Raw genomic sequence first — 15,899 nt, forward strand, 5'->3', positions numbered from 1 at the left:
AAGGCTTTCTATAAAAAAAAATGCCTTAAAAAACTTTTTAGAGATAAGATAATTGATAAGATAATAAATGATAAGATAAGATTGATAAGATAAAAACTATTTCTATGACTATAGTCTATTTTCCAATCTGTATTATTTTAGTTTTGACGAAATAACTTAAAAACTGGAAGAGACAATATTGCAACCTAAATCGCATTTATTTTTAAATAAAATTACCTAAACTTTTCCAATTAAACCATTTTTCTTTAACAACTTGCGAGATGGTAAATAATTAATACTATAATTTATCGTTACTCATGTCCCTAAATTATTTATATTAAACCTAAGAAATGTATCTGTAATCCCAATACAATACATTGCAAATAAAAGGGCATGTAGCTCTCGAAATCAACACGAGAAAAGAAAATCGATAGGCAAAAAGAAGTTAAAAACCGACAAGTAACATCGATTAGGTATTCTCGGGTTAGCCGTCGAACAGCAGCCCATTGTGACGTCACAGGCGATCGTAAATACGAGAATTCTTTGAGACGATCTGACCGCGAAGGTTGCCCGGCCCGATATAAAAAAAATTTACTTGTTTTGTGGGAGAACGGATTTCGATTTTAAAGGGCACTTGCTGAATATCGAATATATTTTAAGAAATATTGTGCAAAAAAAGTAAGTTCAATAATCTCAGCAGCAATCATAATAATTAAACTAGTAATTAATTTAAAAAAAAATTAAAATAATAATTAAAATTAAAATATATTTTTAGAAAAGAGCAGCCAGGAGCTGCAATGCTTGAACTTCTTTATTATTGGTTTTCAGAAGCTCGAATGGTATTTGTACGTCCCCGCGGTCTCCCGGTCGCAGATGTTACTTTTTTGAGCGATATTTGTACGAAATTATACCCCCTCGATAAAAACAGTTTGTTGATTGGCCGAGTTACGGTATAAAGTAACCGAAGAATGAGCGGCAGTTTAATTTTATGGGCAGCAAGTACGAAAAACCTCCTCTTGATATATCGCCGACTTTACGATTTTTTGCTAACCGACGATGAACCAACAATAAATATTTTATTATGGAGGTTATAAGCATAATTTTATGACTTTAATTTCTTACTTAACGATAATAATGAGTTTAGTTCTGTAAAAAAAGTTCGTATTGATAACTTTTATGTTGGATTTATATATACAAAATTGCCGATTATTTTATAAATGATGAAAAATTAATTTGTTTCAGTCACTTTAATAATCATCATTATATTTAACCTAAATCTCTTTTCCCTTTTCTTATTACCACTTATGCATAATTTAAATGGCTACGATAGTAATTTTTGTAAAAGGATCTAATTTTTAATTAATAAGTCTGAGTATTTTGTTGTTTTTTGTTTTTAAAATTTACTTTCAATTAAACACAAAATGCTATAATTGTTATGAAATTATTAGTTTTCATATATAAAATAAAATAATCCATTTTAATAAAAATAAAAAGTATTTTATTTATCTGCTGTCAATCTTGAGAAAGTTATTATATAAAATATGTAAAAGTAATTTTCAGATAATGTAAATTTTGTATATACGGCGATCTTAACCCAGCGGGACTCCCAATTCCTGCTTTACCTCAAGCTTACAACACAAGAACGGATATATTTACATAATAATTTTGATTTTTTTATTGCCCCAAACGTTCGACTGCCTACCTACCGGAGTGATAATTAATGAAGATTTTTATAATTTTTTTGTAATAAAAATCCCCTGTGAGGCATAAAATGTAATTAAGTGGTCACATGCGGATAGTAGTTTGAATGTATGCTGCCGTGTTTAATGTATGTCATAACTAGATTAATAAAGATATAAAAATAGGAATTCTTTAAAATGTTTGAATTTCATTATGGTTAAATTAAATTGTAGATTAAGAATTTATAATAAAAGATTTGATAAAATACATCTTCTCGTAAAAGACTTTAGTTTGCAAAATTTAAACAAAAGCCCTATAGACAAAAAATCATGCTCTATGTGCGGGTGTATTCTATTAATCGCAGTACCCGTTCGCCAGTTTTGTTGGCAGTTATTATTAAGGTCTAATTCACCAGCAGCAAACAAAACCTCAGGAGTGGAAAGATGATCTTTAGTAACCGAACACTACTCTTCTTCCCACCGCTATTGAATGACATTTTCTGTGGTTTATAGAGCTGAGTTTGGTTGTAAATATATATTGTTTGAGCAAAAGAAGATTTAATTAGTTGTTTAACAGTAGTTATAGCATTAATAACTGTATATTAAAAAGTCCCTTTCTAACTTTTTTCTCTATCTAATAGTTATTATACGTTCTTAATGCTTACGAGTATAAAAATTTAAATTCTATTGACAGTTTTAAAAAATATTGATATCATCATTTGTAATATATGATTTAATTTTTCTTCTGGATTGAAACGAGGACCTAGAACATTGTAAATCCCATCACAGTCAGTTACTGATAGACGATGGAAGCAGAAGAAGAATCTCGGACTTACATTCTTTTTATTTATTTAATACATCAATATTTCAGTCCCTAGTTCACGTCATCGAAATGGAAAACCAAGTGACATAAAAAGAATTTGGTAGAAAAATAATAACAATTTTACCTTTTTATATTTCCTTACGATTTAAAATAAACAAATATTAAAACAACAACTTATAAATTAACAAATATTACTAAAAAACTTCATATCTTAAAATACATTTATTTTAGGGCTCAGCCCTACAATCGCCCCGCAGGATCTTCCAGCCCTTTTATTAGTATTATATATCCTGAGCAACACTTGTGCTTTTCACTGCCACTTTATTAAATTACAAAGGGCTTTATTGAAAAGCATTTATGTGATGGGTTTAGCATATAATTTTGTGATGATTTATAATTTAGATTCTTATCATATTTATTATTTTATCCTTAAGTGAAACCCATCGAAAACTCTCATAAAAAACAATAGACACGTCATGAATTATACAACTAGCAGTTAATTAGCTAATTGATAGGAACTGTTAATGACACCGTTGTCCGATACGATGCTGTTGAAATATCTTAATTGTGATCTTGACACCTTTCGATCACGATATTTCTTTATCGATCCTCGGAAGTCACACCAGACCATGAAGAATAGTAATATATGAGTTTAAACCATTAACAAGTAAAAACTATATAAAAAGTCTACATCTTAATTGAAAATAAATATGCTTGCAGGCAGGTCAGCCTTCGAATTTTTGTATATAATATCAAGTATTTGTGCAACTAAGTAAGCCTAACATGGGATATCTTATCTTAAAGAGATTTAAAACGTAACAAGATATTTTCTGGTCACAAATGACCACCATGTTGTTTGCGGACTGGTTTATGGTCAATGAAGCCTCAACAATATCAGGAGATTTTACATTTATGGAAAACGGATCAGGTTTCATCATACCTGACATGCTATTTAAATAGCATATTTAATTTAAACTAAACACAATACCTGCTCACTAATAATAATTATGAGAACAAAAATCTTTGAGAGGTAATTAATTACGAGCTGATTAATTAAAAAATAATTACGGTTTTTCTAGTCTACTTTTACTAAGATAATTGTGGTCTGTAATAAATGTATTGTGGGATAGTTTCCCTTTCATCATTTTTTAACTCTTTTTGTTGGGTAATTATGGATATTAGGTTCCGAATTTGCATTTTTATTAATGCGGTCTTGTTTGAATATCCTTTTATAGAGTTAATTAATCATTTAAATCTGATTTTTAATTAGGAAATAAATGGCAAATTGCTAGATCTGTCATTAAATCACTCCGAATTTCATGAACAATATAAAACTTTAGTTTTTACATTATGTCCATGACATTTTCAAAAGAAAAATCTATTAAGATATTTATCGATAACCCATCATCTGCTAAGAGTCTATTAAACTCCGCCTACGAGACATATTAAAAGATGGCCGGGATAGGATTCGAATATAGATTCTCATCACGAGTGGATGTGCAATTGCTTTATTTTAAAGAGATATTATCTATATTTATTTGGCTTTTAAATGGTACCCTCTTTCGTATAAGGCGAATCCGTGCTTGTAAACAATAAAGGTTCTTTATATGGCTGAATCAATGCAATGAAATTTCGCTGTGGGTTTTAACCGCACAGCTGGGCATAGTTTCTTTATATTTTATTTGTAATACAGTAATGATTTTAAAAAAACTATAACTTTATAAGACATCACGATATTACTCATAATAATAGAAACCTTCTCCACTGCAAGGCGTGATAATAATTCATTAAAATAAAAACCCCTCAAAAAAAAACTATCACACATGCTACTAAAAATACACATCTTTCATAGACCAGGGAACAAAAAGTTGTCAAATGTTCACAGATGCATGACACCCCGATGCATACCCCTTTAAAGATACAGACGTGCGCTGCATAAAGGGTTGTTTTTCGATATGTCGTGTTTTTATTGATGGCTGGCTACAATGGCCGATCTAAGCACTAGAGGATATGGTACGCCATGAAGCGTTTCATTTAATTAGATTTATTGTTGTGGCTGAGATAAATCTGTTCGTGAGACAAGTGGTATTCTCTGTTTTTTAGATGAAGGAACTTTATTTAAGTAGAGTGTGTTAAAGCGCTTTGATATAGTAGACTTATTAAAAAATATTTTGTTCTAATGGAACATAAGTTTTTGTAATTATCTCTAAAGTCATAAAATTAAGAGAATTTATTTAAAAAAATGGTCTGATGTAGTTTTATAAAATACTACACAAAACAGAAAAATAAAATGAAGTTTTTATTGTAAAGGTTATATTTTTTTACAGAAGGAGAAGCGTAAGAATTAAATTTAATATTTGCTTTGCATTTTGCATATAATTATCAGGAAGAATTAGCCAAATAAAATAATGCAATTACTTAAATATCTCTACTTCTTAAAATGTAAGTACATGCATATACAATTAAATAAGAATTTTCGTGACAAAATAAAAGGTTTTGAATTAAAGAAATATATATCTTCTTTTAACAACTTTTCGCAGTCTACTCGTGGCCATTGGCCTTCCCTGTCAGTTTTCATACTTCTTTGTGTTGTGCTATCCGAGCTCTACCAATCCTCTCTTTGACATCATTTAGTACAATTGAACATATTCAGTCAATCCGATCATATGTAGAAAAACGTAATGAATACAATGAATCACAATACTTTCGTTGACTATATTAAGGCATTCGATTCCGTAGGACTGTGCTATCTTCGAAGTCATAAACAGTGCAAGAGTTGATTCGAGATTTAAAGATCTATAAAAATAGCAGAAGATATAAAGACTAATAGAATTACAATAAAAAGAGGAATTAGGCAGGGTGACACCATCTCTCCAAAGTCGATTACTCTTACATCAGAAAACGTTATCACGACACTGGAATGGGACAGAAAAAGCATGAGAATTTATGCGAAATATCCAGGTCTTCTTCGCTTTTCGGATGATATTGTGCTTATTAGTTAGGATATTGGTTAGGAATTACAGGAAATGCTGGAAGAACTTAATTGCATCAGAAAAAATACGGCTAACCATAATTCTAAGTAAAACAAAAATTATTACCTAGAGGTAAACTGTCACATATACTAAAGGATAAAAATATCCCAATAAACTTAAAAAGAAAAGTGTTCAATACCTGTATACTGCCCGTTAGGACTTACGGATTGGTAACAACTACCATCAAATTAGCTAATACACTTAGAACAACGTAAAGAGCCATCGAACGAATAATGTTGGGACTAAGTCTTGGGGACCTTATTACAAATACAGAAATTAGACAAAGAACTAAAGTCAAGGATATCATAACACGTATAGCCCAGTTAAAATGCAGCCGGGTTGGACATGTCCCCCGTCAGAATGAATCAAGATGGACAAAACCCATAATACAATAGAGACCACGACTATACAAAATAAGTCGGTAAACCTCAAAAACGTTGCCTAGAATATATATCAATAGTCTTTAGTTTTGATTCTTATTGTCGATCTGGAAATCGGATCCCATTAAGTTATGCATAATTTTCTATTATTATATAATAGAGTTAAAATAATTGTCAGCTTTGTAGGTAGTAAATATCTTTGCTTAATAATTTTAGTGCTTTAATTACCCACCTCTAATAATTGTTAGCTTTCTACGAAAAATTACAATAATAGAGGTGATACTTTAAAATGCCAAATCTTATAAAACCTAATATAATCTGGAAATTATAATCTGCACGACTTTTTAAGAAATTTCTATGTCATCTTTCTTCTCAGATATTTTATTTATAATAATTTTAATAATAAATATAATTTTTACTTGCGATATAATTTAGATTTATTGGACGTGTTTTTGCTAATGCCGAGGTAAACCAAGATATTTACGGTATTTTTTTAATCTAAAGGTTAAGAATCAACAAAGAAAACTGTGCCATTTAAAATATATCATGGTTAAAATATTGAATTAATATGACCTAATTAAGTTGAACTATTACTACTTAAAGAAGTATTAAATTTTCATTATACAAAAACAAATCACTTAAGTTCTAATACTATTTATATTTTCATCTAATAACACGTAAGATGTTTAATTTAGTATTAAAACATTAAAATACTTTTTCCAATTATTTATTCTATCGCTAATTTAATAAATGGTACCTGAAAATCCTGCACAAATTGATTATGCATTTCTTAATAATAGAGTTACAGAAGCGATGGACTTTATAGATAAGAAATATTTTGGATTATTTATTTTAATGCTTTGAGTCCTTATAGCTAATAATTTTTACCTCCCTATGAAAAAATACAATAATAGAAGTGATATTTTCAAATGCCAACAACAAATCCTATTAGATCTAATAATCTGCAAAATATAATATTCACGACTTTTTCAGCAAATTTCTTTATAACATGTCTTCTCTGGCATTTTAATTATAATAATCTTAGCAATCAATGTAAGTTTTGATTTTGATATAATTTATCTTTATTCTACACATATCTGTTAACATCGAAATAAGCCAAGGTATTTTCCTGCTTTAAAATCTTATTTTCAAGAATCAAAAAATAAAAATGTACTATTTAGCAATATATTATGACTTAAATAGATAGCAGTATATCTATGAGCTGATTAAATTAAATTATACCTACAGGAAGGCGCATTAAATTTTAATTGAGCAAAAACAAAGCAAATAGCTTTCTCCGGGCCGAGCAGAAAAGTAATGGGCATAAATCAATTTCTAATAATAATTATATTTCTGTCATGATGAGATTTTTTTTGTTAGGCCATAACGTAAGGTGTAGTTTTCGCATAAAGGCCAGCCAGCAAGGCAATTTGAAAACAATAGCACTTTCAGCCCATTTTTAGGATATCCGCCACACTCTCAACAACCTTCATATATTTGACTTACATTTTCATTAATTTTCTCATTAAGGTTCTCTAATTAGTAAACTTTAAGAAACAAAAGTTACCGTATCAATGGCAAAACTTCAAATAGTTTTAAGATTTATTGAATGCAAACGATCTAAAGATTGATATTAATGGTGGCTGAAATAATAGAATGCCATATTAAAATAGGAGTCAAACTGAGAGTTACGCCCACGGCATCGTGATGCTACAATTTTTTATTCTTCGTCCCTGTGTACGATATGAAAGATTGAAGTATGAATAAAATGTTGCCGTTGTCGAGGTTTTTTCTATTCGACTTTATAATCGGAGTTATTAATGTACCCATTTCGATATATGTGATAAATGATTTAGTCTTAGAAGATCATGATTTAGGACTGCTTTGTTTAAGGATTGGTTTATTATTGTCTTAAAGAAATTATATACAGTGTGGTCGTAAACCATTTTTTCCACTCTTAACTTCTTTAAACTGGTCAGATAATTAAGTAAAACTGTATGAAAATAAATAATACTAAATTTACTAAAATGCATAGTCAATGCAAAGCTTAGCAAAAATGCATTAATAATTTTTTTAAAAATATTTATATACTATTTAAAAATTATTGGGAAAAATCACATAATTTTAATTTGCTTTTCTTCTTAAACAATTTTTTTCCTTATGCTTTTTCTTCATCACACAACCAGTTCTTCCCAGTTTATTGGCCAATTTTCTTAAATAAGTTCAAGATATCTTATTATCAGAAAAGCGCGTATTAAATAAATTTTCTACATCATAGCAATTACGTTTTGCTTCTGTATAATTTAAACTTGTTTCGGTTTTATAATCTAAGATACCAAAACACGTTTACTTAAAATGACTAGGCTCACGTGCAGAAATAAATAGAGTTGAGCAATAAGATAACTAGGAAAATCGGAAGGCTTTAAGTAGCATTTGTCGCAAATTTTACCTGCATTTTAAAAAAAGATAATTATTAGAAAACTCTTTTTTAAATAATAAACTTTCCTGATTCTAATCTAACAACATATGACGAATTTGAACGAAAATTTAAGGCGCCCAACTGTATTCAAATTAGTACTTTAAAGCAAACTGCATACCATTAAATACTTAACAAAGAAAGAAAGTCATGGTATCCATGCTATGCAAAAAGATGCTGCTAAAAAAAAAGTCAAACTTCGTACATAATTTGTCATATGAAGAAACATTTACTAACAATGTGCTGAAACGCTCCTATCCTATAATTATAGGTGTGCCGATAGGGCTTTATGGCCATAAGGTCGAGAGGTTCTATAATTTATTTATAACTCCAGTGCCTCTCGGACGACGGGTAGTATTGCCCATACAAGGTGTAGGTGAATACATAAAGGAACGTGTATTTAGTAATGAAATATGTCAGTATTATTATGATTGCTTTATTTGGTAGTAAAAGTGTATATATCCAGAAATTTCTTATGATATTTATATATTGGCACGTTGAAAAAAATTGCTTTATCTGAATTCAATGACTTACTCACCTTCAATTTTCAGGTTTATATTTGGAATACTATTAATAATAATAATATTAATATTATTGTTATCATTAATGAGAATAATGAATGATTGGAATGAAATGTGGTTTTTAATATTAAAATAAAAGCTGCCTATAAATTTAGACTTTGGCTCATAGAACATATTGTAGTACATATATTACATAGTGATATTTCAGATATGGTTATTAAAACAATTCTATGATACGAGGTGTATTTCAAAGTGCACAGGACTTTTTTTAAAATAGCCGCTTTTAGTGGTGCTGGTACATACACAAGTTGATTGATAATCAGAAATTGCCTTAAATTTTTAGTCATTCTTAAGGAGATTAACAAAGACCGAAACTCTTTTAATCATATACTGGTGACGAAACATGGTATTTTCAATATGATCTAGAAACCAAGCGTCAGAGTGGCAAGTGCAAGGCACCAGATGAATCAAATCCCAGAACATCACGTTTGAACATGTGACAAGTGAAGACAATATTGATTTGATTACTTCTGGGGCATTGTTATTAGGAGTTCATTTCACTAAGCCAATCTAATACTGCAATATTATATATTGGCATTTTGAAGCTCTTACCTTATCATACTCGTCTAATATTGCAAAGCGGTTTTGCATTTGTTGTACTGTATAATCTAATAATATAATAATGTATTTGTGTTAAATTTCTTGACTTAAAATTTAATTCTAATAACTAATCTCTTACCATATTTGTCTAATTTGGCACCGTGCGACGTTTTCTTTTTCGAACACGTTCATCAATCTCCTGAAACATACAAAGTCGATAAAATAAAACCACCATTTGATATTCTTTAAGACTGTTTAAATTGGCGCAACAAGTGTAATGAAAAAAATTCATGGATTTTACAATCATGAAATATTTCTATAATTTTGAAAAAGTGCTGTTTCTTTGGAACATAGCAGGTTTTATAATGTTGAATATATTAAATTATACATTTTAGCAGCCTAATACAAATATTTCTTTTCTTTGTTAGGTATTATATGATAATGATGAATTAGGACTAGACTAGTAACATTTTTTTAATGAATGTCATATTCAATTAAGTTATGCATTTAAATAGAGTTAGTCTAATCTTATTTTTAAATTTGTAATAAATATCGATCCACTTTGCATCTTATTCTCTAAAGTATATTTTAAAATTCATCTTATGATATTTTATTAACTAATAATGAATTGTGCTCTAAGGTTCTAGCATCATTCTATTAAAAGAGACTTTTTACCTCTTATACTTTTTTTTAATGAATATATATTACTGACATAATTTACAGTATCTTACAGGTAATTTTAAATTTAATTACATTTGTCTTAATATCTACACTACACCTAGAATACATTTGCATATACATATACTTGAGTATACATTTTTAATATTTTCTTTTTTGTTACAGTTGTACCTCTAAATATGTCGGAGACTACTGCCAGTTCCTAAACCCCTGCCATACAGGCAAGGGTCCCGGTCCCCGCTGTCAAAATGGAGGAACGTGTCAAGTCCGTATTGGGTCCGGTGGAGTTCCGGGGTTTGAATGTCTCTGTCCCTTGGGGTTTAGTGCGTCCCTATGCGAAATTCACGTGGCCAACAGCTGTGATAAAAAACCTTGTTTAAATGGAGGAACTTGTTCGTTGAGATCCTTGGAGAGTTACCAATGCTCGTGTGCGCCAGGTTATGCTGGTAAGTTAAATGTTGCATATATTACTAAGAACTATGAGTAATGAAAGCCGTATATGTTTTATAATTTTTTGATAGAAAACACGCGTTTTAATGAAAAGCTGTTAGTATTACAAAAATATAGAGTATCTTAGATATAAGGTTAAGTATTTAAGTATATAGAGTACATGATTATTTAAATTTGGAAAGATTCTTTACATAGTTTTCAGGAACAGCTCTTCCAAGTCTGAAAGTGGTCCAGCTTGGTCTATTTTATTGATGGTTGGATGGAAAATTCGTAAAATAGTTGTGCAAGACTGGAGAAATATAGGATAGCAAATCGTTATCTTTTTACTTAGCTAAAGTGACAGAGCGAGGTGCAGTGTAGAAGCAGTCTAATTTATAAAGAGAAGAATATTTTTTAATAATTTAGCCTTTCCTTTTTCCTGCTGGGAATTATATTAATTTCTGAGAAGGTTAAACATCTTTAGTATTTTTTTGATATAACATTGAAAATGTCACCAAATTTTAGCTACGATATTTGCTGTTATTTAGATCAGATAGGTCTTGAAGTCTTCTCATCCGATTTTTGTGAAGTGAAAAGCTTTTTTTTTTCTAAACTAAACAACGACTGAAGACCAGTCTTTAGGTACATAAATTTGCTTACCTTTAGAGTAAGTTTCCATAGAACCGAAATCTGCATCATTTAGTAAGTACGAAGGTCCGCGTACCATACACTTGTGATCAATTATTTCAGTGCAGTTGTTGTCACTTTGAATAAACTTGAAAAGGGCCAAGGCAAAATGTTCAAAGGCTAGTAGCAATTTTGGTCTGGGCACCTATTATTATATAGAATAATGTGTTTTGCCTTAGATGCACATACTGATTTCCTGAGACCTCTTGAAGCTGTCGTTTCATTCTAGCCTTACATGAATCCTAATCTAATTGATAGTTTATGGCAGCCCAAGTTGTAAATATATAGTTGTAAATATTATACATATTGAGTTTATAAAGTGCAACAGATGTCGTAAATACGTAGGGTAGAAACAAGGATGACAATTTGTTCCTGATATTGCTCTTTGTATAAGTTGTATATCATAGTAACATTATAGTCAGAAAAGAGGTACCTTCGGTTGGGATTCTTAGTCGTTGTGTAATGAGATTGATACGATAGAACATTTTTAATAAATCTTTGAACACAGTTCATTTGTTCTATAAATATTTTATTAGCTGGCACACCACATCCTCGATTATCTAAAGTAGGCTATTGATCTTGCTAATAGGCCTAGACATTTGGCTATCCGATATTTCAAATGTTTCAATAAAGTATATTTTAGATACTTGAATACGTTTACTTTGATTTTACATTAAAAATTGATTAGACAATGCCTTTCCAGGTCGTGACTAATTCCTAGGTCGTTTTACTTTAGGTTTTTTTGTTTTATTAATTCACAGATGAAAGCGTTTTGTGCAGTAAAGGATTTTAAATTTTAAAATTATTAAAAATCTTTTTTCTCCTTTCCCTTGTAATTTTTTCAAAGCATCTATTAAATAAGCAATTATTGTTTGAAAAGGTTTTTTTCAGCAACTACTTGTCCACTTTTTCTCTCGTTTCCAGATCCTTAGTACTGAAGCCGTTTTTTGTATCTCTGTAGTTTTCTGCCTGTTCTGGATTGTTGGAGCTCCTAATGAAATTCAGCATCTGGAATATCATCAGGATTTTATTCAATTATATATTTAAAAATAAATAAAAAAGCAAATGGTGGCGGACAAAAGCTCAAATCATAAAGCCCAAAAAACTGAAAGTAATGAAAAATCAATTCATAGTATTTGAATATGGAATTTTTAATATAACAATTATTAATTTATTAGAAAATCTTGTATTTCCGTATTTAGGATTTTTTTTTAAATTGTACTTATCATTGTAACCTAAAACTAAGAATATACTACAGTATAATTATTGTAATTTAAAATAAGTGCAAGATATCTTTGAGGTTTTTTTTTTATGTACCATGCCTAGAAAATGCCTAGAAACGTGTTAAAAAATCAACATCTAAAATGTCCCAAAAGTTTTTAACCAAAATATTGGAAATCTTTAAATAGACAAAGTCACATACGTTTATTAGTTACTTAATATGATCTACATCCTTTTAAACAAAATTACCAATTATATTAGTAAAAAAAATACATACATGGATTTAGGTAGAGTATAGGTATTAATTATTATTTTGAGGTTAGCTTTTTTTTTTTTATAAGCCGCGATAAAAATACACAATGATGTTAAACTTAACTGAATTAACCTTATCTTCTATTGTAGTAAGGGTTTTGGTTGACAACTAGACTTCTGCCGTTATCTATCAGCCTGTAGCAAGAGTTATGACATACACACTTTTTTATTTTATGAATTCGAATATGGAGAAGGATGACGTACCTACTCGATTCATAAAAAGAGTGACTTATGCCACTTTTCATACTAGGACATACTTAATACCGAAAAACCATAAACGTAGTAAAATCAGGTAGAGAAATCTTAAACTCCGATGGCTTGAGGTGGTCCAAAAACATCACATAAAACATTAAAAACCACCTTAATGACCTAATCTCAATCTATAAAGATAAGTCTAAAATCATCATAAACCTTCTAAATGATAATTCTAATGACTAAAATAACCAGTTCCTGTTTTATAGCTCTAAAAAGTAATAAAAGTAGTTCATTACTTTTATTATGCATTTCCAGTTTGTTTTAATTTAAATGTTTTGCAATATAGTGTCCGTGTGAAAGTGTAAACGCCCTGTATAAGCACCACGCCTTTAGAGGTAACTTGTTCGCGTACTGGAACTGGTATATTACGTTGATGGCAGTTTTTCTTCTTGGGACGATACCAAATAAGCTCAGATTATTTATTGGGAACTTCACTCATTGGCTTAAACTAAATCTAGAATATTTTTTGAGGCTAGTTTTATTATATCTACTTTAAAATAATACTAAATAAATGTCCATTAGGCCAATTCATTTATTGGAGTGGACAGACTTACTGCACCCATATAAAAAAAACCACTCTTATGGTATCTGGCTACCATAAAATATATGCACTACTACCGTGTTACGAGTACAGATTTTCATGTACCGGGTGTAGTTTATTTGACTTCCTTATTAGTAATTTCCCTATAAAATTGCCTTTATAAGTTTTAAAAGTTTAACTACTACTACAGCCTACTCGTTTTAGCTTTTAAGACAACTTGCGGTTTGTTACTACTATAATAATTTCCCTATAAAAATGTCAAATTATTTTAATGGATTTAACGGTTAGAATGATAGCAATCTTGTATATGTAGGTTTGTTCTTAAAATATGACCTGACACGTTATAACCTTTGCATATTCTACTACTAGGTTTAGTAGACGAAATAGAAAAACGCAGGACAGGAAAATTACATTTTATCTGTTAGTTTGTAATGTATTTAGTGGCGTTTGGGTATAGAGAGGGAAAAGTATACTGCCGTCTTTAGGAAGACCACAGCATCTGCAGTATTTATATTAATGACCGTATTAACCACAAAGGATTACAAACTTTTAAAAAGTGCACAAATTGTTGCAATAATGCAGTAATATCAATAATTCAGTAAAGCAGTAATATCAAGTAAGGACAAGGCTCTATTTTTTATTTTTTTTTACACGTCTGTCTTTTTTAAGGCAAATAAGACTCGACGATTGAAACAAATGCTTGAATTGGCCTTTCATATATTTGGTGATAACCAACTGTTTTAAAAAAAAAAGCATTTACATACTAAGATTTTGTTCTATCTCGTTTATTGTAAAGCAGTATTTAAACGTATTTTTTCTTTGAGAAGATGCAGATTCTGAAGTTCTTCTTTTAACATCTGTTCATGAACAAACAATTGAGGATAAATGTTTTTCCTCAATTCGACTGAGTTTGCCAATACACGCTATTAATAGCACTTATTCTTGCTTATCTTCTAACGTCTTTCAACCAGTTTCAACCTTCTGACGTCTCTTAACAGATCTTCTTCCTTGAATCTTTTCTTTAATTATCAGCCTCAGTAGTTCGTATTTTCCATTTCATGAAGAGTAGCCTCTGTATCTTGTTTTTCTCTCTTTATTAATATATAATAACCTTTATAGCTTTTTTCCAAGATGAAATTAACACTGGTGAAGAGTTGCTTTATTCTGGTGAATATTTTCCTGGCTTGACGTTCAGGGAAAAAACGTCCTAAATACCAAGTCCACTCTAAAATCTGTAAAATCTCCGAATCTCTTATAAATACGTGTATGGAATATTCTTGGATATAGTTTAAGTACGTAAGACATCAGACTAATTATGCGGTAGTCATCATCCTGAGAGCAGTTTGGCTTTTTTGGAATCGTCACGAAGGTAGACTTGAGCAATTCGGAAGAGATTTTTCCTGCACTGTAGATAATGTTAAATAAATCAACTATAAGCTCTAGGTCTTTGCCTCCTTGATTTGTGATAGTTTTAAGCACATCTGCACGTACTTTATCTGATCCTGCTTGTTTTTCTCATTTTTTATAGCATCACTGTCATCATCCACCTCCGTAGAAGACTCCGGCCGGTCATCATCGAAAAGTTCCTTTACGTAGTTTTTCCATCTTTTTAATTCTTCGATCCTATTTATGATCTTATTATTTGCATTTCTAAGGATTCCCACCTGCTTTTTTCTTTCTATTCCTGTCAGCTTTTACCTTCTTGTGCACGTTAAACAAATCATGTTGTTGCTGCATTAGCTCAATTTCTCGGCATCTCTCGTACGGATATAATTCCTTTACTTTACACATTCTACACTTTCTTCTTCAAGGTCCTTCTCTTTATCATGAGTTTCAGATTTTCCTCTGTCATCCATTCCTTTCTCTTTTTATTTTTATTTGATTTTCCTAAGGGCCGACAATTTTATTAGATACGAAATTTTGCGCCGCTAAGTTCTATCGCAGTGTTACCAAAATTAGGCATGGTGCACATTTAAGTTATGCTTAAATATAAATTTAATGGAATTAAAAATTTAAATACAGACCATTTTTTTTAATCTGTACTTGAGACACCACTAAATTATTTTTATTGCTAAATCTTAAGCCAAAAAACAGCCAGCAAAAAAACGTTAATTTATTTATATAGCTTTTCATTTATATATATTTTTTTACAATAAATAATATTTAAATAACCAGATCATCCGCCTTGTTTATTAGCATGTTAAGCTAAAATTTAACACTTTGCATAAATTTATATTTCATTTAAATTTTAAAATATTGGTTAAATCTGGCTACCTGTAGTATCCC

The 15,899-nt window shown here is 30.0% G+C and overlaps 1 protein-coding gene across 1 annotated transcript in view; it reads left to right on the forward strand.

The window, feature by feature from the left end:
- LOC126733841 (neurogenic locus Notch protein) overlaps positions 1-15,899 on the forward strand; it is a 143,232-nt gene that overhangs the window by 41,411 nt on the left and 85,922 nt on the right. The window contains exon 3 of the mRNA XM_050437253.1: positions 10,334-10,614. Within this exon, the coding sequence (XP_050293210.1) occupies positions 10,334-10,614 (281 nt within the window). The remainder of the gene's footprint in view (positions 1-10,333; positions 10,615-15,899) is intronic.

This window comes from Anthonomus grandis, chromosome 3 (assembly GCF_022605725.1).
Source record: "Anthonomus grandis grandis chromosome 3, icAntGran1.3, whole genome shotgun sequence".
Taxonomy (NCBI): Eukaryota; Metazoa; Arthropoda; class Insecta; order Coleoptera; family Curculionidae; genus Anthonomus; species Anthonomus grandis.